At 43.9% G+C, this 24,432-nt stretch overlaps 1 protein-coding gene across 17 annotated transcripts in view; it reads right to left on the reverse strand.

The window, feature by feature from the left end:
- The window catches only part of LOC115085532 (RNA-binding protein 12B-like), a 124,451-nt gene that overhangs the window by 7,920 nt on the left and 92,099 nt on the right, over positions 1-24,432 (reverse strand). For 8 of the 17 annotated variants that reach the window (XM_029591671.1, XM_029591672.1, XM_029591675.1 and 5 more), the window contains 2 exons: positions 18,952-18,995; positions 8,093-12,626 (listed from right to left, as the gene is read on the reverse strand). In XM_029591671.1, the coding sequence (XP_029447531.1) occupies positions 10,664-12,601 (1,938 nt within the window). In that variant the 5' untranslated portion in view covers positions 12,602-12,626; positions 18,952-18,995 and the 3' untranslated portion in view covers positions 8,093-10,663. Of the gene's footprint in view, positions 1-91; positions 247-8,092; positions 12,627-18,951; positions 18,996-22,686; positions 23,035-24,432 lie in introns of those variants that run through there. The other 9 variants (XR_003854883.1, XR_003854882.1, XR_003854880.1 and 6 more) reach the window with 3 other exon arrangements.

The following is a 24,432-nucleotide window of genomic DNA, read 5'->3' on the forward strand; positions in this document are numbered from 1 at the left end:
TAGAGGGGGGGGCCAAACCCAGAAGTCTGGACTGATCCGGGTACATACAGGGAACAGAAAATATCACATGTAAGGAGAAATTACTACTTACGTGGTAATTTCCTTTCCTCTAAAGAGGGCAGGTCAATTCCAACCAGTGGGTTATACACTTCTGCCAGCAGATAGAGATGGAGCAAAAAGCTGACATTACGGATATACAATCCCGCCTCCAAAATCAGCCCACCAGTATTCTCTAGAAAAGCCAATCTGTGGACAAACAGATTATACTTGATCATCATTAACACTCAACCTCTCATGCTTCCAACCCAAATGGGAACACTGAGCTCAGCCAAAAAAAAATTCACTAAACTAAGGGACTAGATAAGCCACTTACCAGGTTCAGGTATCTCAGAGCATAATGGAGAACATAGTGGCGTGACAAAGCTGACACCAATCCAGCACCTCCAGAAATCAGCATATTTGTGGATAAAAGCCAGTCTCTGATGTCTCAGGTGGTCTGCATGGTTATAAAACCATAAACTGGGCAGCCCCAGATTATCTTGAAACCAAGGTTTCATAAAAGCACTCATGCAATGCAGGATTGCTTAGTGGGCCATAAATATTTCCTCCAAAACTATGCCACCAAACCCAACTAATTTAAAGAATATAGTCACCCTATCAAACTCAAATCTGTGTCCCGAGGAGTGGGCTGAGAACCACTGCTTTAGATACACATTGAAATTGAGCACAAAAAAAACAAACCCCACAAAAAACAGTATCTGCCCCAGAATACAATAAATCAAGTTTGCTTACCATAAATGATATTCTTTGTAGACACAATGATGAATTTAACCACATGAGGGTGATGTCTTCCCATGATGTTAAATGGATCGCGCTCTCTCAGCTCATACAGCTTTGCTCTACTAAGCATGTGCAGGAGTTCCAACACAAGCATTGCCTCGTGATCCCCTTGGTCATTTTAGCGCTAAGTCTAGCTAGGAGTTGACTCTCCAGAGGCACACGGGTATTTAACATGGCTAATTCATCCTATATATGGAGAACACTTTATGGTATGCAAACTTACTTTCTTCATCGACATGAAAGGTTATATTAGCCAGGATACTTGGCTAGTTCTAAGCTGAGGGTTGCAGTGGCACATTTATTGAAAAGCAACTCGGACACACTGTGGAGAGTAAATTACTGGGCAAACAGAATACACAAAACTGCTTGTGCAAATTTAGTGTCACATCTTGATAGTGTCCAGACAGTTATGGGACTTGAAGGTGTGAACCAACAACCCAAGTTGCAGCTTTGCAGATGTCTTTGATAAGTATGGCTCGCAGAGGAGCTACTAATAAAGCCATAGCTTTTACTTGATGAGCCTTGGCAGACACTGTAATCTGGAGGCCAGCTCATGCATAACAATGTACAATGTAGTCTGCTAGCTTAGTGTTTCCCAACTGGTGTGCCGCAGTCTTTATTTTGCCTTTCCCTCTGGGCCTACAGGATGTCCTCCCACCAACAGGGCATCAGAGAGGAGCACTTATCAATAGCTGCTCCTGGTTTCCCCTCTGCTGGCTCTCTGCAATGGAAATTGCACAGGGGTCTGTAGGATTGAGACTTGCTGGCTCAGTGCAGTTCAGATTAGAGGGAAGTTGGCAAAAGTGGAAGCAGCAGCACTGGGTAAGCCTGCTCCCAGACTTCTGCTGTTCAAAGACTAGGGTGGGGGGGAAGAAAAGGGAAGTTGATGCCAGGAGATGGAGGGAGAGGGAAGACTGAGGCCAGGGAGTAGAAGGAAAGGGAAGATAAGGACAGGGGAGATGAAAGATTGATGATGATGGTGGGGAGAGGAGAGGGAAGGTAATGATGCCAGGAGGTAAGTAAAAGGGAAGAAGATGCCAGGAAGGGAGAAGGTAGGTGATTCCAGGGTTGGAGGGAAAGGGAAGAGAAGGTGATTGGCATGGGGGGGGGGGCAGAGAGAGAGGGAAGTTAATAATGATTCCATGGATGAGGGACAGGAATGGAGGCAGCCTGAAGTTGATGCCAGGTGGAAGGAAATGGAAGGTGAAGATGATGGGGGAGGAAGTGAAAGGATTGGGAAGGGCATGATGAAGTGGATTGAGGGGGGGGGGGGAAGAGGTGGTGAAAGTAATTATGCCTGGGGTTGGGGAGCAGGATAGAGAGGGAAAGTGATGATTCCAGGGGGTAGAAAGGAAGGTGGTGATGATTCCAGGGCTAAGGAGATTGAGAGATAAAGTGATGATGTAAGGGGCAGTGAGGAAGAAGTGGTGGGAGAGGGAAGATGATGGCAGAGAGTAGAGGGAAAAAGCATGATAATAGCTGGAGAGGTGCAGAAGACAGGGAGGAGTAGAGGTGATGCCAGGGAGTGAGAAAGGGAAAGTGGTAATAATTATGCCAGGTGCGAGAAGATATGGAATGTGATGCCAGGAGTTGGGGAGGGGGGGGGAAGAGGCAGAAGGAAAAATGGTGGCGATGGGGGGGGGGGGGTAAAAGGAGAGGGATGGTGATAATGCAAGGGGAGGGAAAGAAAGATGGTGGGAGAGGGAAGATGACAATGCCCCCAGGGGGGTAATGGGAGAGAGAATGAGGGCTAGAGAAGATGCCAGGGGAGAAGGGTGATTACAATGGTGAGGAAAGAGGGAAGGGAGGGAGAAAGTGATGCCAATGGGTGAGGGGAGAGAAGAGGAAATGGTTGGTGTGCCACAACAAAGTGCACCCTGTGGCTAGGTGTGCCGTAAAACAAAAATGGTTGGGAAGCACTGATAGTCAATTGGACAATGTATGTTTAACCACTGCTATTCCCAGTCATTTAGGATCATAAAAGATAAATAGTTGTGAGGCTAGACATCCAAGGCTCTTTTACAATCTAAGGAATGAAGGGCTTTTTCACATTCATGTGCATGTAGCTTTGGAAAGAATGTAACACAATGGCTTGATTTATATGAAAAGCTTACACCATCTTTGGTAGAAAATTTGGGTGGATGTGGAGTGTCACCCTATTAAGGATAAATTGCATATAAAAAGAAAAATTAACCAGCGCCTGAAGCTTATTGACTTCTGGCTGCAACTGCCACAAGAACACTTTCCATGTGCAAAACTTCAGAAAAGCAAACTCCCAATGACTCAAAAGATAGTTTCATAAGCTGTGCTAAGATTGTAATAAGGTCCCATGGAACAGGTGGCTTGGCCTCTGGCAGTTTGGTATGTCATTATTCCTTTAATAAACTTTTGACATTAAAGGATGACTGGAGACCAGTTTACCCATGAACATAGCAGAACACTATGGCATAGAGATACTTTGAGGTACCGAGACCTGAGGTTCAAAGAAAGAGCAAGGGTCCAAGAAGCTTTTCTGGTACAAGCATGAGAATGGTTTCCATTTAAAGCTGTAAACTTCTAGTCGAGGGTTTTCTGGTGGATATTATGTCCTCAATTTCCTTGCTTAAAGAGACAGAAGCAATCGGCGAGCGTTCAACATCTAGACTGTTGAGAGAGGGAAGGTTTGAATGATAGACACCCTTCTTGAGTAAACAAGGATGGATCGGCCCCTAAAGCGATCGGGAGAGCTGATGGACAGGTGCACTAAGTAAGCAAATCACATCTTTGGCCCAGGCTGGCACAATGAGTATTAGACAAGCACGGTCTGAGCATTTTCTACACAGTCCTGGGCTATTAGCAGAATTGACGAAAGTGTATGACACCTATATTCTAGGTGAGCAGAAAAGCATCCTGAGGGGACCTGAGAACGCTGGGAAGAATGAAACAAATCTTTACACTTTTCTGTTTTCCTTCACAGCAAAAAGGTCAATTAAGGGATGATACCAAAGGTCAAAGAGCCTGTTGACAAAACCATTTGTAAAAGCAGAAAACCCTGCTGAGGTAATCTGCTAACATACTGGCAATATCTGGAAGGTATGTCACTTGAAAAACCACACAATCTCTTATCTTTATGGCCTCCTGGCAGAGTGCATGAGCCTGTACCATGCTACTTGTTGATATTAAAAACGCTGCTACTTGATTGTCTTTTAAATGAGAATTCTCTTCCCTTCAAGGAGATGGGAAAAAGCCCTTAAGGCATGTCTGATCATTCACAGTTCCAGCAGGCTGGTTTGAAACTGGCTCTCCATTAACAACCAAGTCCCTTGGGATCAGAAGGGACCCATGTGTGCTTCCCCATCCTTTAGTGGAAGAATCTGAAATTAACACCAACTAAGGTAGTAGACCCCCTTCCAAGATGTAGGCGTCTAGTCATCAGTGGAGTTCTCATTTCATATTCAATAAAGTTGCCAAGGGTTCAAGTAACTGATCCCACTGGGTGCAGAGGCAGGTTAGTGCCATTACATGAATTACTGTCACCATGTAGCCAAGGACATCTAACACTTCACTGGCTGCTGTCTGTTCCACATTCAGCAAGTGATGTGCCAGGGATTTCAGGATGTCCATTCGATCTGTCTGAAGAAATGCTCTCTCATGCAGACACCCGATGAATTTGATTTTCTGAGACAGGATCAGAGTTCATTTTTCAAAATTCACTAGGAATCTTAGAGAATATAGGAGTTGAATTATCTTCTATAGGTGATCAGTACTTCTACCCAGGAAGTCACCATTATCATTGCTTAAAGTCCAGGTTAAGGGAAGATGCATGTTACCCAACAATGGAGATGCGCTGCTATTACAGCGAGACATTTAATAAAGATCCTGTGGGAGCACTTTATCCTAGTAGTGAGATTCCACCACGAGAAAACAGTGCCAACAGAAGGCTATGTGGGGATAGGCATTCTTCAAATCCAGGGCACACACCCACGCATACTTAGATGAAGAGCAGAATCATGTGGAGGGATTTAAGTTTGAATTTCTCCCATAGTAGATTCCTTGTTCAGATTTTTAAATCCAAGATGGGCCTCAATGCCAAGATTTCTTGGGGATAAAAAAAAGTAGTGGGAATAGAACCACTGGGCATGCTGACTGGGCAGGAATGGTTCTACTGATTACTGTGTGAAAAGTGGCTCCACATCCAAGTGGCACTAAGTGAGATGAATCTAGATCGAAGATTGACCAATGAGGAAGCATAGGATGTCAGGAGAGATGCAAGCAATAACCAGATTCCATAATCTTGAGCACCCAGTGATCTTTGGTAATCATGTGACATTCCTCTAGGCAGAGATGGATTCTGCTCCCCCTACTGGAGGAAATAAGTGCTGGGCTTGGAGATGAGTCAAAAAACTTAGCCCCAGTTTTGGCTGGAGCTGTTGTGTTGCTTGTGCTTGGCATTTTTCACATTGCCATACTAGAGCCAGCAGCAACAGTTGTTGCGGCAGAGGAGCATGGTTCAGCTGCAATTGCCAGAAGAGGCATTTCTAAAAGTAGGACCACCTTGAAGTTGACCACTGTACTGCTACATATTGCTCCTTGATCTGAGCAACTGGTCTCTCTGAGTTTCTCTAACGAAATGATCTCTCAGGCAAGGAACATCTGCTAGCTTATCGTAGATATTGTCATGTAAACTGCTGGTTCTCAACAAAGCCATCTGGCATGCTCCTATAGAAGCTAATCAGGAGCAGGACATCACGTCAAACACTTCATAAACTGAATAAGATTGTGTATGCTCTTCGACCTCCAGGAGCAGTTGGAATTATGCAGAGTTGTCCTCAATTGAGGCAAAAAGCAGCTTTAGTTTTTGAATATAATCACTTCAAGTATTGCACCACGTAAAATGAGAGCATCAAGTATGGAACTCAAACACCTTTTTACCAAAAACATCCAGCAGCCTGGTATCTTTGCTTGGTGGAGTGTTTGAGAATAATCGTTTTCTTTGCTTGTTTTAATGCTGACTCCATCACAACTGATTGGTGAGGCATTTGTGCTACTACAAATCTTGGTGTTTTCTGGACTCTATACTTTAGCTTTCACATCCTGGCTACACATTGTTGCTTGTAATTCTTGCACAATGGAATGGCAGGCAACTTGTCTAGAATCTGGGAAGGATGAAGAGTTCCATGTGGGGATCTTTGTCTTACAGACATTAACTCAAGAGTGCTCTGTCCAACTCATTCGAGAAACTTGGAAGAGGAGTGGTCCTCCAGTGGAGATGTGTGCTCTGGAGGTTCAGGTAGAGGTATGGAGGCAATTACTCTCAATCCAGGACCACAATGATGAAGTATGTGATTCAGAGGGGTGACCTTGGTCACCTTGGATGGGAGCATTCCTGGTGAACATTCTTTGACTGGCTGGATTCCACTCTTGAGAAACTAGGACTGGAACCACCTCTTGGGGATTCTGATGGAGTACCCTGTGGGTCAGGGGTAAATCCATTCCCTGAGGGACCAAATCCGACATTCTGAAGAAAGTCTTCACCAATTCTGCTACTTGGTTCAAAGTCTGCTGTGCCCTCTGGCTAGGCATTAGGAGTGGAAAATCTTTTTGCACACCTTCTGGACTCTGTAAACTTTGTCCCAAGGGCCAGTTACAAATTAAGGGCACTACACAGTAGGTGGGATCTAGTGTCCGGGTGTAGACCTTGCTCCAGTAGTCTGGATGGAGAAATTGCCCTTGAAATAGGTGGCAAGTGAAGCATACCTCCTTCTGCACCTGCCATTGTCGCCAAGTGCATGAAAGTAACTAGTAATTTAGTGTAAATTTGTGACAGTTTCATTGACTAACAGTGCATAGACAAAGCAGATCCTCACCCTGAGAATTGAGGCATCAAGGGTAGAAGCATTGGAGCCAAAGCGCGATCCGGTAAATGCTGCATTGATGGCACCAGAGTTATATACATTGGCTGAATTATCTGCATCAAGGTTTGGTGCTCCACTGGCTCCAAGTGGCACTTCTTTTAACTAGGCCCCGAGCCATACAATGCACAGGGGCTTGCCATCACTTAAGTATGGTGCTTTTCCTGCTTACTTGAGTCCAGTGAGATGGAGGGGCCTCAGCCCTGCTACAATTAGAAGGCGGCTTGCTGAAGAGCTCTTGCTGAACTTCACAACTGGGGAGCTTAAAAGAGGCTCCACTCCAGGAGAAATGGCTGTGGCTCTTTTGAGACTTACACAATTCCTCTATCTTCCAGGCTCTGGACTTCTGGGAGCATAGACACATCTGGTCCCAGTGACAGCAGTTGAACTGGTCATGATTCAGTCTTGAGCACTTGTAGCAAATGTCATATCATCAGCAGTAGACATTTTCCTATCATATACAGTCTTTGAATCCATTGATGTTGGGTTTCTTCATGCCAGACATCTATGAAGTTTTCTTTTTTTATTTGACCACCTCTGAAAAGTGCTATTTGGGGGCTGCCAAGGCAGCAAGGCAACTTAGTAACAGAAAAAAAATTATGTCATTAAACAAAGTTTGAGCATCAACATCCTATCTCTCTAACAAAAAAAGACTGGAGAAACTCCCGCACAACAGATGACATCACTCATATGTCATGGCTAATTCAGCCCTGCTTGCTGATGGAGAAAGCAAAATGAATATTTTAATATCTTGTTCAACAGCTAACAATTATATGAAAACTACAATATATATATATATATTAATCTTACAAGTAATGGAGAAATTCAAGGCAATAGTCAATAATGGAGAATTTTATTTTGAACAGGATTCTTTTTAAAGCAATTCCTGCTTAACATGCCAACCTAAAACAGCAAGAAGGCAATCCAGTTTTTGCAGTTTGTTCTTGATCCAACCAGTTTAGTTGTCAAAAATGTTCTGTTTCCAACACTCTAGCTACAACTGAGCACCTACCATTTCCTGACTATACAATTTTTGCACTTCAGCGTGTCAGACCCATGGAACAATCTACAGATGTGATATACATGGAACCTTTCATAGCAAACCCCCTCAACTGAAATCATTTGATATGAAAAGGTAGTATAGGTGAATTCCCTTTATTCTGCTTTCATTGAATGTACTCAGAAAGACAGGTTGACTGTTTCCAAGCACCCATTCTGGAATCATACAATACTGAAATAGATACATATTCTTGAAAATCTTTACTATATGACCAGAAAAAAAAAAATATATATATATAAGAACTGAGATTTGTGTTATGTCTGTCATATTTCTAACACACTTAACAATGAATCATTTAAAAAAATAATACAATCTACACAATCAATTCTAGAGTTCTTTATTTAAAGAAAGTTGCAAAGTCAGTTGAACAAGAAGCTTTTTACTTAAATACTGGAGATGCCAATAATACAACAAGGAACCAGTAAAAGATTTTGTTTTTTGGGGTTTTTTTTCTTTTTTTTAAACACAAAAATGTATATAAAATGCATCCCAGGTATCACACAGTTAGTGAACTTTAATTTTAGGCTATTTTGCAACTATTAGAATTAACAATAAAAAGTCAATTCAAATTAGGATATTATTGCTATGTCATTTAATAATAGATATAATATTGCATACATGCATCTGATAATTATCTATACAGAAACGCACATACACCAGAACTTCCCAAACATTTGGCCAGGATGACACCATTTTAGCACTTAAATTCAGACTATACCAAAATAAATTGGGGGAGGGGACTGGAAGTATGTTGCAACTCTCACCATGAAAAAAAAAAATTCTTTGGATGTCTCTGATAAGTAATAAACTTGTAGCATTGTGTAATAAGATGTAAATCATGTTTTTTTCAGGTAATTATCTAGTATATTCTTTTTACACTACCTCCTGTCTCAATTTCCCCTCCCCCCTTCTAATTGATCTCCTCGCTCAAGAGCCTAATGTAACAAGATGTAAGTATAAATATGTACTCAACTTCAGTGCACATTTTCTTTTCTCATATGCTTAAAAAAAAAAAATTAGTTCCTGATGCAGTTAAATAATGGTATTTAGTAAAGATCCTATGGGATCTTCTTAATGCAATGAAAGTTTAAAAAAAAAAAAAAAAGTATTGTGCTAGCCCAAAAATGTGCACACAGACATATGTACAGAAAACAAAATGTTGTGTTAAAAACATGATTTGTGCACAAATCATGTTTTCTGCACATAAATCTTGAATATATCACAAACCCCAGGTTTAGACCCATAGACTAATCCTAGCCACAAAACCTTCATGCCTGAAAAAAAAACCAAGTTAAATTTCCAGCATTAAGAAAAAAACAAATTAAGCCTAAGCACCTCTCTACACTGGGGAGTAACAGATAATGCCTTCATTAACATGGGACTGCATGGAGAACTGTGTGCTCATGTTAGCTAGTAATTGTGCACAAAATTCCCTGTTGCATCAGCAGTAAAATTTGCACACAACCACTAAGATGTAATAAAGTGTGCTGTGCTATGCACAAAGTCTATAGAAAAGAGAAAACCAATACTCACCAGCAGCAAGCAGCAGAATGTGACTAGGGTGCATCTGCTGTTACACTTCACCATGGTGCAGCCCTGTGCAGATATCCTGCCCCACACATTTAAAATATTTATATACTACATCAAATTTCTTCTACAGGGGTGTAGTGCTACAACAGTCCTACAACAGGGGTCAGTGGAGTAAAGAAGGCGCAAACTGATCCCCTGGGTCCAAAACACAATTCCCCTTGCTTTTGTTGAGACACACCCCACCGTTCTGGGTCCTTGATTCCTGGCAGGCTTGAAAGTAAATACCAGTACTCTAAAGTGCATAATTTGCACCTTCTGCACAGAAAGAGGTCAAGCCTGCATGCATTCTGCAACACCTGCACAGAACGTATCCCAATCCGTGTGCTATCTTACAGCTTTTGTGTGGAAAGGGCTGAAACCAGGGTGCATATACTCTGCAACTCCATTGTGGGAAGGGGCCCAACCTGCAAACTCTCTGAAACTCAAGCATGGGACACAGCCCATTCTACATTTTCTTCATGCTCCCACACAGGATGTGGGGACCAAACCACATGCTCTTTGCTGCTTCAGCACAGGCTGTAAACAAGGCATTATTAAGCACAATTCAGTACTTATTTTATATCATGAATAGGCCAAAAGTAAGCTGTCTCCTGATTGGTACCCTGGAGAGCTGCTGATTGGTCACTACATTGTTGCTCTCAGGCCTAGCTGCTTATTGGTCTATATGAATTCTTCATTCCCACTAGGTCACAGACTAAAAGCCTGCCCTGCAGAAGAAGCTGTATACTTAACTTAAAAATTACAACAGGACTCGCTTACGATCCCACTGGATGATTCTGCGACACTATTTGGGGTCACAATCCAGAGTTTGGGAACCTCTGACATATACACACTCATATATGCATAAGATATCAAATAACCTTAGTTATTAAATGAAGTGGCATGGACATCCTATTTTGAGCTGGTTTTATTAATTCTAATAATTGCAAAATTGCATTAAGTTAAAGTACATGGAAAATAGAAATTAAAGTCCATTTACAGTACAACTCCAGGTTTTCATTTATTCATGTCAACCATCTTGCCGATTTTGTTAGTGTGAAAGTCAAAGAAGCATATTACATGAAAACTAAAATAAACCTACCAATTCTATGATAATCTTCCACTTATAAATTTGTAACAAAATGAGCTAAATATCTAAACTCTGCACTTATTTAGAGCTTACAGAAATCTGAAGCAGTTATTGGATTGCAATTCTGTGGAATCCTTACAATAAGTACATATAGATTTCAACATCAATACAGTGAATTATATTAATTCATTCAGCAAGCATCTTTCCTTGGATTTAAACCAAGCTCAACTTTACTCTGCGTGGACCAACTGGTCTACCATGCAATTCACGAATGGCAGCCATTGCTTCATCAGCGTTTTCCATAGCAACTGTAGCAACACCAGTTGGAAATCCACTTTCATGCTGAATAGAAATAGAATCTGGTATCAACCGAAAGCCATAGAAAAAATCCAAAATTTCATTCACTGTGGTTGTGAAAGGCATATTCTTTAGTCGAATTATTGCTGATCCGCTGGGATTACCACCACCATGATCAGGCCTTAGTTTTCCTTCAGGTTTACCTTCAAGTCCATTGTTTCGCATATCAAACCTATTACTACCATAATCCATATGAGAACGTGGACTTCTGGATTCCTCAGAATTGTGTCTGAAATCGTCATGCACCTCAAGTGACTGCACTGACGAAGCACGGGGATATCGATCCATACCATACAACGGTGAATGATCCCGAAGTCTTTTACTGGATTCTCTTGGAAAAGCATTTATGCCAAATTCCTTTATCTGTGCCTCAGAGATTCGCTGCAATAAAACCTCTGTTCCTAAGAATCTCTGACGATTTAAATTTTCAGCATGTGCCGCAAGTTCTTCAGAACGAAAAGTCACAAGTGCTTCTCCAAGGCCAACTCCTTTTTCGTCATACAGCAAGTAGATGTCATCATCAGTAAGTGAAAATCCGACAAAGAACTTCTGAACTTCAACTTTTGTCACATCAAAGGGAAAGTTCCTTATATATATGTACAACCTGGGCCCCGAACGAATATCTTGACAGCTCTTCTCTGGCACATCCACCGATTTCTCTCTATCAGCAGATTCAATTCTCTCAAATAGTTCCAACATTGACTTACGAGCAATAGGATAAATATAAATCATCCGATCGTTCAGTAATTTCTTGTGAAAGCCCAAAGCAGTATGATAATCTCTCGCTCTCCTGAATAAAACAAATCCATCTGTTCTTCTGTTTGTATTGCTGTAATATAAGAATTTAATGTGATTATCTGACACTTCCAGATTATAAAAAAATAGTTTTAAGTCTCTCTTCTCAACTGTATAAGGCAGGTTTCGCATATGTATATAAAATTCTCGTTTCTGAGATGAACGAGACCGTGGCTTCTCATTCCTCGGAGATCTTGATCGGGTTTTGTCTTTTGAACGCCCAACATTCTGTTTCTGAGATTGCTCTCCACTTTGAATACGAGTGGGATCTCTTTCCTTCACAGGGGACCTACCCCTAATAGTCATCCTTTCATTGCACAATTCGTCCCACTGTTCTTTAGTAGCACGTGTAATCTGAATAAACCTTGTACACAAGAAATGTTTGTCAAGCTTAAGTCCTTCCAAGGCATCCTTACTAGAAGCAAATTTTACCAAACCTTCGCCACTTCTAAGTCCAATGTTACGACCAGTACGGCGCAGTAAAAAGAGAACTCCAACCACATGCAGGCCTTTAAAAAATTCTTTAACGTCCCCGACAGTAGCTGTATAAGGAAGTCCATGCAAAAACAAATAACGATTATCTGAATCCTGTGGTCGTGTGCTTCTTTCTTCACTGTAAGAATCCGATGGAGCAGCAGTTTTATTCATTTCTTTTCTAATTGATGCAACTAAGTTTAAAATATTTTTGTCTCCCACAGCAGCAGGGGCTGGTTCTCCTCCTCCATGTTCATTTCTTTTTTGATTCATTTCAAGCATCTTCTGCATTTGGGTCTTGCTGCTAAGAAACAGCTTTATAGTTGATTGTTTGATAAACCCTCCGGATCGGCTCACTCCAAGTCTGGCATCTTCATCTGTGGCAAATATAATAAATGCCTCCCCAAGCTTTCCACCAATTATATGCACACCTCCATCAGGAACAGTCAATCCCTTAAAGAAACGACGAACATCTGCAGTTCCTGCAGAAACAGGAAGCCCCTGTAAACGGAGGACTACAGCCATGCTGAGCTCAACCAACAATAATCACCTGCAGACAAAAAGGTACACGTGATATCAAATCTTTAGTACTCATCCATCTTAGCATATTTGCTTAAAAACTATGCCCATTGGAGAAAATACTTACCTGATAATTTTGTTTTCCTTAGTGTAGACAGATGGACACTCAGGACCAACGGGTATGGTGTACTCCTGATAGCAGTTGAAAACGGATCAGATTTCAATCTGACGTCAGCCCCTGGTACATATACCCCTGCAGGAAGTGCAGCTCTTCAGTATTCTCCTCGAAAAGCATTGTGGATATGTGTGTGACTGAATAACTTGAATAACTCCATAACTTTGATAACTTGATTAACTTTATAACTTGGTTAATTTCGACTGGTTGAATTGGCTATAGCTTGAGACCGCCATTGCCCTCAACCGGGAAACGTCGACACTCGGTAGGATGAGTGTCCTAGGTGAAGGAAAGCATGGCTTACCCTTGAATCACTCGCTCCCGGGGATGTCCCCCGAGAATTCCGTGAGCAACAGCAGCCGTGAGTGGGCTGCTGAGTCCATCTGTCTACACTAAGGAAAACAAAATTATCAGGTAAGTAATTTCTCCATTTCCTAGCGTGTAGCAGATGGACTCAGGACCATGGGATATAGAAAAGCTACTCCCGAACCAGGTGGGAGGCTGCCCATGACCCACTTAGTTCTGCCCTTGTGAATGCTGTGTCCTCTTGAGCCTGAACATCCAGGCGGTACAACCTGGAGAAGGTGTGGATGGAGGACCATGTCGCCGCCCTGCAGATCTTGGCAGGTGACAGCATCTTGGTTTTCGCTCAGGACACTGCCTGGGCTCTAGTAGAATGGGCCTTGACTTGTAAAGGCGGTGGCTTGCCTGCTTCCACGTAGGCCACCTTGATGACTTCTTTGATCCAGCGGGCTATGCTTGCTCGCTAGGCCGCTTCCCCCTGCTTCTTTCCGCTGTGGAGGACGAATAGATGGTCCGTCTTTCGTACGGATTCCGACCTTTCCAGATATCTGGCTAGGAGCCTGCTGACGTCGAGATGTCGTAGACTTCGAGCCTCTTCCGAACTCTTATGCTCATCTGGTGATGGTAGCGAGATGGTTTGGTTGAGATGGAAGTGAGACACCACTTTGGGGAGGAACTATGGAACTGTGCGTAACTGGATGGTTCCCGGGGTGAGTCTGAGGGAACGGCTCCCGGCAGGACAGTGCTTGTAGCTCGGATATACGACGAGCTGAACAGACTGCCAGGAGGAAGGCTGTTTTCAATGTTAATAGTCAGAGAGACAGGCCGCGGAGAGGCCTGAAGGAAGTTCCTGCTAGGAAATCTAGGACCAGGTTGAGGTTCCAAAGAGGCACCGGCCACTTTAGGGGTGGACCGATGTGCTTGACCACTTTCAGGAAGCGGGAGACATCAGGGTGAGAGGCTATGCTGTCACCCGCGCTCTTGGTTCCTTAGCATGACAAGGCCGCCACATGTACCTTGATGGAGTTGAGGGACAATCCCTTCTGTAATTCGTTCTGTAGGAATTCCAAAATCGCAGGAATTTGACCGAGTGTGGTATGAGGTCGTGGTCCTCACACCAGGCTTCGAATACTCTCCAAATCCTTATGTATGTTAGGGATGTGGAGAACTTGTGTGCTCAGAGCAGGGTGTCAATTACTGCTCCTGAGTATCCTCTCCTCTTTAGGCAAGCCCTCTCAAGGGCCAGACCGTAAGAGAGAATCGAGCTGGATCCATGAGGATCGGTCCCTGCTGGAGCAGGTTTTTGTGTGGAGGTAGCGGCAGGGGGTTCCCTGCCAACAGTCATCGCATGTCTGCGTACCATTGTCTTCTTGGCCAGTCTGGGGTCACTAGAAGTAATGGTCCCCTGTGGTGTTCTATCTTATGGATGATCGCGCCCAATAGGGGCCACGGCGGGAAGGAGTTTTACAGAGCCTCCTGTGGCCAGGTCTGTACCAGGGCATCGATTCCCTGGGACTGGATTCCCACCTGTGGCTGAAGAAGCTGGGTTCTTAGGCGTTGGACCGGCTTGCCAGGAGGTCCATGCTTGGTGATCCCCAGCGGTTTACTATCAATTGGAATGCTGTGGTTGACAGTTTCCATTCTCCTGGATCTAGGCTCTCCCTGCTGAGGTAATCCGCTGCGATGTTGTCTTTCCAGGCAATGTGGACGGCTGAGATATCTTGAAGGTTCACTTCCGCCCATGACATTAGGGGGTCTATTTCCAGTGACACCTGTTGGCTTCTGGTTCCTCCCTGACAGTTGATATAGGCCACTGTTGTGGCGTTGTCTGACATTACTCTGACCGCTTTGCCTCGGAGTCTGTGACCGAACCTTAGGCAGGCTAGTCTGACTGCCCAGGCTTCTAGGCGATTGATATTCCATCCCGACTCTTGTTCGTTCCATTGCCCGATTAGCTCCTGGCAATGTACTCCCCATCCTCATAGGCTGGCATCCGTGGTGAGTAGGATCCAGGTTGGGCAGGATAGCCTCGTTCCCCAGCTCAGGTGGGCTTCTTGTAGCCACCATCGTAGTTGGGCCCGAACTCTGTCTGGAAGCTGAACCCGTACAATGTAGTTCTGGGACAGGGGATTCCATCGTGATAGAAGTGAGCGCTGTAGGGGTCTCATGTGAGCCAGTGCACATGGGACTACCTCCAGTGTGGATGCCATGAGGCCAAGGACGTGTAGATAATCCCATGCTGTGGGGTGAGGATCGCTCAACAAGGTTCATAGCTGGGTCATTAGTTTTTATCTTCTTTTCGGCGTCAGGATGACCTTGCCCTGATTGGTGTCGAACCGGACTCCCAGATATTCTAGAGATTGGGAAGGCTGTAGGCAACTCTTGTTTGTGTTGACCACCCACCCGAGGCTCTCCAGTAGAGTTTTGGTTCCGTTGGTTGCCTGGTGGCTTTCTTCTGGGGATTTTGCTCTGATCAGCCAATCGTCTAGATAAGGGTGTACGTGGATTCCTTCCTTCCTCAGTGTTGCTGCCACTACCTCTATGATCTTGGTGAACATCCGGGGTGCCGTGGCTAATCCGAAAGGTAGTGACGGTTCAGGATCGAGAAGCGTAGGAAACACAGATGCTCTTGATGGATTGGAATGTGTAGGTAGGCTTCCGACAGATCCAGGGAGGTGAGGAACTCTCCCGGTTGTATCGCCCTTATCACCAAGCGTAGGGTTTCCATGCGGAAGAGGGGAATCTTCAGGTGACGATTGACCGCCTTGAGGTCCAGGATAGGTCTGAACATTCCTTCCTTCTTGGGAACAATAAAATAGATGGAATAATAACCAGTATTTATTTGTTGTGGTGGCACCGGTGTTATAGCCTCTAAGACTAGTAACCTGGTCAGTGTAGCTTCCACTGCCATTCTTTTGGAAAGGTCGTGGCGGGGAGATTCCACAAACTTGTCCGGAGGGAGGTGGTGGAAGTCCAGGTAATATCCCTCTCGAATGATGGAGAGGACCCACTTGTCCGAAGTTATCTAGACCCATCTTTGGTAGAATAGGGCCAGTCTGCCTCCTATGGCTTCTTCCTTTGGATGAGTCATCTGATTCTCATTGTGGGGTGCGGCTGGGGCGTGGGCCCGAGCCAGCTCCCCTTTTATTGTGCTTGTTCCGAAAGGACTGATTCCGGCCTGCGGGACGAGCCGCTTGATATGAGCTACTATATGGGTTGAAGCGCTGTGACCCTCTGCCCCTGGAGGTCCGTGGGAAGGGTCGCTGGTTTTTCTTATTCCTGTCCTCCAGTAGCCACGGCAGTGGGGATTTGCCCCACTTGTTAGTTTCTCAAGTATGCTTCCGAACAGGAGTGTTCCCTTGAAAGGCATCCTTGTGAGTCTTGTTTTGGAGGATGCATCGGCCGACCAGTTTCGGAGCCAGATTTGTCTTCTGGCTGCCACTGCGGATGAGACTCCTCTCGCTGCTGTGCGCACCAGGTCCAAAGCGGCGTCCGCAAGAAGTGATATGGCTGGTTCCAGGGCCTCCCAAGGGGTGTTGTTCCTGGCCTGTGCTAAGCAGGCACGTGTCAACACAGCACAGCAGGCCGCGATCTGTAAAGACATAGCGGAGACAAAGGACTGTTTGAGGATAGATTCCAGGCGTCTGTCATGAGCATCCTTGAGTGCTGCTCCTCCCTCCACTGGGATAGTAGTGCGCTTCGAGACCGTGCAGACCATGGCGTCCACTCTCAGACACGCCAGGAGATCTTTGGCGGCGGGATCCAGGGGGTACATGGCTGTCAGCGTCCAGCCCCCTTAGAACGTGGTTTCTGGGGCCTCCCATTCCAGGTCAATTAGTTGTTGGACAGCTTGTAAAAGCGGGAAATGACAGGAGGTTTGACGAAGTCCCTCCAAAAGTGGGTTCGGCTTAGGTTCCCCCGAGGCGCTTGTGCCCGGGTTGGCCAGCTCTTTCAAGCTGCGCGTGACTAGGTCTGGAAATTCGTCCTTGGTGAAGAAGCGTCTCATGGTCCGACGGAGTTCCCCCTCCTCCAAGGGTTCTGGCTCCTCCTCTGAGGTGTCTGTGTCCCGAAGGTGGGGCTTCTGAGCGGTGGGCTCAGCACCTCGAGCTTAGAGGGTCCTGGTATGTTGAGGACCTCTATTGGTGTCTGTGGCCGCATTGTAGGAGGACCCGGTTGCATGTGGACAAAGGTATGCAAACCTTTGAAGAATTCCACCCAGGAGACAGAGGCTGGGTCTAGACTAGGGGGTGGGGGCCGTGTCCCTGGGGAGCCCCGTTTGAGGGGGGTCCCACTGTGAGTTGCTAAGTCCGGCATACCGCTGAAGGACTGGCGTCCGGTACCAGCTGGGGAGGGCCATGAGTTGAGTCCCCTACGGCCTCCTCGCATTGTAAACACAGAGCCGTGGCCTCCTCATGCTGTGCCGCTCTAATATGGCAAGCTGGGCAAAGGCCCTGAGCTTTGAGCTTATTTTCAGGCATTGCCATGATTTGTGTGTATATATAATATAGTTGTGCATCGAAGATGTGCGTGTAGGATTAGTGCGCGCATGCCAAAAGATGTGCGCACGGGTCAAAGTTATGCACCCGGCCCAGTGAGGGTGCGGTTATGCGCCTCGCTTGTGCGCACAGCACTTGTGTGCGTGACGTTGTGCGCACGAGGAATTTGGGCGCACGGCCAGGCTCTGTGCACATGTATCAAGACGGTGGACAGGGCCAAAAGGTGACAGCGACCACATCGGAGGATCTCCATGTGGGAGAGTCCTCGGAACTGACCGGGGTCTAGCCCTGCTAGGGCCAATCAACCCGGTAGCACTGGTTCCGGCTGGCGACCTGTGCATCTCCTCGAGCTTTGGAGACCAGAGACTTTTAAATGGATTTCTACCTTACCTTGTCTTCGGCGCTTCCCGGTTTCATTCTGGCTGTGGGGGGAAGAGGGAAATACCTTCACCGCCGCGCTCAAGATTGCTCCCACTGCCTCTCAGCCTCACCCGATGTCGGGGGCTAGGTCCCCGCCGAAGGCCAGCCGCTGGACCAAGGCTCACCTCCGAGGGATCGTGGAAATCACCTCGGGAATCTCAACTGGGGGAAGGACCCAATGGGTGTCACCGCAGGAGAGCGGGGCTCGTCTGTAGAGGTAAGATTTCTTCTTAATTTGGGTTTCTACTGTAAATTTTACTCTAACACTGTGCTAGCATGCATAGAGTCCCTAACTGCTATAGAGACAGAAAATACTGAAGAGCTGCACTTCCTGCAGGGGTATATGTACTAGGGGCTGACATCAGATTGAAATCTGATCCGTCTCCAACTGCTATCAGGAGTACACTATACCCATTGGTTCTGAGTCAATCTGCTACACACTAGGAAATACACAAATTTCTTTATTTTTAAAGAGGGTAGTTTGGGGCAGATATTCATTGTGTCTGCTTAAATAGTCTAGATTTAGTAATTAAACTGACTTTTCTCCATCATAAAGGGTGCACTGATGTATCATTTCCCCATATGATAATGGCAATACTTTCCATTTAAATGATCAACATTTGAGCCAAAGAGAGCATCTGTGTATTAGTTGCATGTGACAATCAACCATTTGATTGTTAGTAAGGAAAGAAATCCATTTCAATCAGACTTGGGCAGATCACTAAATATTTAAGATTAAAAAATAAGCTTTATTCTCTGAAAGGAAGGTATGTCACAAAATTATGAAAAACAGAAAATCTGGGTAGACAGTGCAATGTAGCTCAAAAAATTTTTTTTACCATAATTTCTGCTTATCAGTAACACTAAGCATTCAACAGAATGAAGTACACTTTCTTCTCACTCCTATATGTGCCATTATCTGATCTTTTCCAGCAAATAAATATTCATCTTTAAAAGCTTACCTTGTTTGATGTGAAGATCTGTTAATCCTGTAAAACCAATTTAACTGTGAAAAGAAATTGAAACAAAATTAATGGTTAACACCTACATTTTGCTTTATTCAGTGACCAACGCTTCAGCAGATCACAAGCAGTAGGTACCATAGAGCAGGGGTCCCCAACCACCGGTCCGCGGATCGGGACCGGGCCGTGGGAGTTTTTTGCTGGTCCGCGGCACCGCCAAGCACAGGCAGGTGTGTTGCGCGCTCCCAGTCTCTCCCGCTGCCGTTGCCGCCGGGCTGTCAGCACGTTCAAGCCCAGTGGGAACGGCAGCGGTGCTAGAAGAAGCTGTGGCACCTGCGGCTGGCCTTTTCTTCTTCCCGCGCCTGCCCCCTCCCGTGACCCGGAACAGGAAGTGATACGCGGTGCGCGGGAAGGAGAAAGAGCCGTGCCGCGTGATAAAGTAGCAGCGGCGGCTGCAGCATCGGTCCCCGAGCAATTGAAGCAGCCGGTAATCGAGAAAGGAGTCAGCAGCATGAGCCTCCCGCGGCCGATGGGATTCTTCTTTCTTGGCCTGCGGGGGCTGCTGCAGCTCCCATTTGTGCTCCTGGGCGGGGGGAAGAGGAAGTGAGTGAGAGAAAGAGAGAGAAGCAGCCAGCCAGCCTGTGTGTGATTGACTGGTCAGAGAGCTGATGTGTGTGTGTATGTGAGAGACAATGAAAGTGATTGCTCAGGGAGATGACTGATGTGTATGTGAGAGTGTGAGACATTAGTCAGGGAGGTGACTGGTGTGTGTGTGTGTGTGTGAGAGAGAGAAAAAGCATGGAAGTGAGAAGTCTGGGTATGTGGGAAAGCATGGGCATAAGAAGCCTGGTGTTGTGAGGGTGAAAGAAAGCATGGGAGTGAGAATGCATGAGAGAGAGAGACTGCTTGGTAAGGTGACGGTGTGTGGGAATGAGAAGCCTGTGCATGTGAAGAGTGAGCATGGGAGTGAGAAACCTGGATGTGTGTGAGACACATCATGGAAGGGAGAAGCCTGTATATCTGAAAGAGAACATGGGAGTGAGAGACTGGTGAGTGTGTGTGTGTGTGTGTGTGTGAGTGTGAGAGAGAGAGAAAGAAAGTGATTATGGGAATAAGAAGCCTGTGCATGTGGAGAGAACAAGCATGGGAGTGAGAGACTGGTGAGTGCATGTGTGTGTGAGAGACAGACAAAGTGATTATGAGAGTGAGAAGCCCATATATGTAAGTAGAACATGGGAGTGGGAAGCCTATATGGCTGTATGGCATGAGAGAAACTGTTCAGGAAGGTGACTGGTGTGTGTGTGCCAAAGACTGTTTGGGAGATGATTGGTGTGTGAGAGACAGAAACTGGTCATGGGGGCATGACTGGTATGGTGTGTGTGTGTGTGTGTGTGAGAGACATGGGACTAAGGAAGAGAACCATGAGTATAGAGCTTAGCTTCTACTGCTGCTTCTGGTGTGTGCCACGGCCTGCAGGGAAGGGGAGTAGGAGATCTGCTGGAGGGGGTAGGTAAAGGTGGCTTTTTAAGTTTATTTTTCTTGACTGCCATTTTAATTGTGGTTTGTCTGCTTTTTTGAAATATTTTATTGGTGTTTGGAGAATGTTTAATAGTTTTTATGAGTTTTTAATTGTTGGATGTTATTCTGTTCATAGCTGTTTTGAAACATTTATTCTGCTTATTAGTATAGTTTTACAATTATTTCTGTGTGGGGATCTATAGCTGCTTGCTAGTTCTGTTTTCCTAATAAGAGGTGTATTGGTTTTTAGGACCTGATTTAATATTTGTAGTGTTGCCTTTTCATAGATAGGGTTGCTCCTGTTTGAGTGTATTCCATAATACAGGTGTAACTGTGCGCGGATTAGTTTATGTGCATTACTACAGATCCTGGGAGTATGTTAGGTCGGTTCTGTGTCTGTTACCGAGATGAGATATTTTGCTAGCATGTAAGCATTTGTATCGGTCTTATTGGTTGTGTTTTCTCAGAGGACATGCATTGGTGGTAAACTGCTGTCTTTTCATAAGTAGGGCTATTGAGCCTGGAAGTAGAAGGAGTTTGAGTTGCTGTTACTGAGATGTCACCAGAACCAGAATACCTTTTTTGTAGGGTGAGTTGTATGGGGAATGTTATAATTTTGCTTTACATTCATTATTGTGGGTCAGGGGGGGTTCCCGTGGATACAAACTGTACTTTTACATCTAGCCCCGTGATGATCATGGGTCAGTGTGCCATGCATGTGAGAACCTATGGTGAGTTGAGTCACATTCACATTATAAATGTCATAATTAAATGATAAGTGTGCACTAAAATCCAACCCCCTCCATAACCCCGCCTCCATATGACCAAAGCCCCGCGCCTGCCCCACCCTGCCGGGCCATGGAAAAATGGTCTTGCTTGAAGCCGGTCCCTGGTGCAAAAAAGGTTGGGGACCACTGCCATAGAGTACTGCACTTCAGAGCCTTTCCTTGCCCAGAGAAAAATTTCAGTAAAATGCACCTTAAAAAAAAAAAAAAAAGCCCCAACATCTTGGATCAAGATAATTAATGAAGAAAAATGCAAAGTAGAAACATGACAGCAGAAAGACCATAAGGACCATGCTGTCTACCTACCCACACAACTAACTACAATCTCTATCATGTAAATGTAACCAACAAAATCAATGAGCTACTGAAATTAACCAAAAATGTCCTATTTTGCTTTCTGTACAGTGCATTTTAAAGTTCAATAAGGTTGATAATATATTTTGACATACTTGAAAACACAAAAAGACCTTTCCACAGAAATCCAACAATTTCAAGTTCTACATCCCTGTTGTAAAATGTACAATGTTTAAAAAAAAATAAGAACATAAGAACATAAGAAAATGCCATACTGGGTCAGACCAAGGGTCCATCAAGGCCAGCATCCTGTTTCCAACAGTGGCCAATCCAGGCCATAAGAACCTGGCAAGTACCCAAAAACTAAGTTTATTCCATGTAACCATTGCTAATGGCAGTGGCTATTCTCTAAGTGAACTTAATAGCAGGTAATGGACTTCTCCTCCAAGAACTTATCCAATCCTTTTTTAAACACAGCTATACTAACTGCACGAACCACATTCTCTGGCAACAAATTCCAGAGTTTAATTGTGCGTTGAGTAAAAAAGAACTTTCTCCGATTAGTTTTAAATGTGCCCCATGCTAACTTTATGCTTTATGTCCACAGATTGAAAACACACCTGTAAAGATTATTTACACAAATGTTTACATTCCAACACAAAACAAGCAATACATTTAAATTATGAAAGAGATACTTAAAAGATGTTAGACAACAGTATGAAAATAAATGATCCATAAACTTCAAAAGTCATCCTGGGCATATCAGACAAATAAATCTTGTTTCATACATTCCTATGTGGTTTCAACTGGCATGCGCCTTGAGAGCTACATCTAGCTTCCTTACAAAATGTCTCTCAAATAAAAAGGAGAAAAAAGTTATCCAATTCCAGATACTTCCTATGTGCAAACAGTTGTTTCAAGGACCTATTAACACTTCAAATTCAGCTCATCCCTTGCAAGCAGACTCCCAATTCTAAAAAGAAGAAATGTGTGTCTTTTTCCAGATTCCATTTGCACAAAAAAAAATTTATTTTTTTTTAAATGCCTCAATTAACAAAACGCAGAAGTGCTAGTCTGAGAACACCTCTCTCTCAAAAGGAAGAGAAGTACGTCATGTAAAATTCATAGGAAAACTTACGATTTGACTTATGATGGTTTACAAAGTAGGATTATTGTGAAATCTGTCCAAAATGATGAAAATCAGTATAGTTAAGAATACGTGGAGATATATTTCATTAGAATCTAGCTTTATGCTAGGTGGAAAGATGCTCAAACATTGGGTCAAAGTCGTATTTCCTGTGAAGGACGTGTTCTTTAAAGTTTGCATCCATTTTTCACAAAATTGTGCAGTTGCAGTCCAAAGTTATTTGTGTTTTTCTTGGATCCTTACACTTCTGTGCTTAATTTGGTTTCCTAAGACTGTGTTACTTACATATCATTAAGAAAATAAATGAACTTCCATGAAGACACCTAGTTAACTATCACAATTTGTAAGCTATCATACACACCAAGCTTTAAAAATGAATCCAAGCTAAAACTATTTGTAAAAAGAGCACCGTATATTACATTGACAACCAATATTAATTTACCAATACAACAAACAATTACCGTAGATTAACTAAAGGGCTCACTAATCCAAAAGCTGATACTTCACTTCATGGTAATGATCTAAAAACCGAGGGACATAATGCCTGATACTATCAAAATTAAACACCCATTTCATCTGCAACTAGATATTCCAACTGAGAAGACCAGCACATTTCACAAGCAGGAAGGAAACACCCACTGGACAAAACAAAATATCACATAATTTGAAGGGCCAGTTCATCTTCTGGTACATATCTTCTCTCAGAAGTAAGACTCAGACTCTGGAAGATTAAGGAAGAAAATCACAGCTTGCAAAGGTTAGGGAATCACATGCTAAGTCAAAGGAAAAAAAATTCACATAGTATGGAAAACAATGCTGTGTACACAGGGATCAAAAAGTGTGTCAAATACCTTAACATTTCATATAATCTCTTAAAAAAAAAACAAAACACAACAGATGGCATTTATACCATTACAGAAAAAGTGGGTGACAATATTTTTATGCGATCTAAACTCTACTGAAGTTAGTCTAACATGTAACTGTTGGTTAGAAATATTTGAAAAGATATAGTGACACCAGATATTTTATTCATCAATGCAACTATTTACCAATTAAAAATACTAAAATGAAGACTTAGTAAATGTATACATTTTTAAAAAATGGACTTACATGATTGTTCATACCTATAATCATTTATCCACACAGAAACATCACTGCAGAAAGCCATATGGTTTATATGTCTGCCCATTCTCTCCAACTACTACCAGGTACTTTACAATCCCTACTACTCTCTCAGATACCCCCTATGCTTGTCAGATGATTTCCTGAATTTATTTAAAACATTTATATACCACATGTCCTATGTTCTAAGCGGTTTACAATAAAATGGAGAAATTACTTACCTGATAATTTCGTTTTCCTTAGTGTAGATAGATGGACTCAGGACCAATGGGTATAGTGTACTCCTGATAGTAGTTGGAGACGGATCAGATTTCCATCTGACGTCAGCCCCTAGCACATATACCCCTGCAGGAGTACACTATAACCATTGGTCCTGAGTCCATCTGCTACATGCTAGTAAACTTGTATTAATTTTTCTTTTTAAAAAAAAAAATAAATTTTCTTTTCTGGGGACAAAACATATCCAGTATAACCAACCAACCAAACAGGGTGGAAAAACAGGGCTGAGTTCCAAATAGCAAACAACATGGAGGCACCAAAACTACCATGCTAGTATATAATAGGCATGGTAAGTAGACATATTAACATTACGCCCAAGGTGTATTATCAGGGTCA

This window comes from Rhinatrema bivittatum, chromosome 2 (genome assembly GCF_901001135.1).
Source record: "Rhinatrema bivittatum chromosome 2, aRhiBiv1.1, whole genome shotgun sequence".
In the NCBI taxonomy this organism is placed as follows: domain Eukaryota; kingdom Metazoa; phylum Chordata; class Amphibia; order Gymnophiona; family Rhinatrematidae; genus Rhinatrema; species Rhinatrema bivittatum.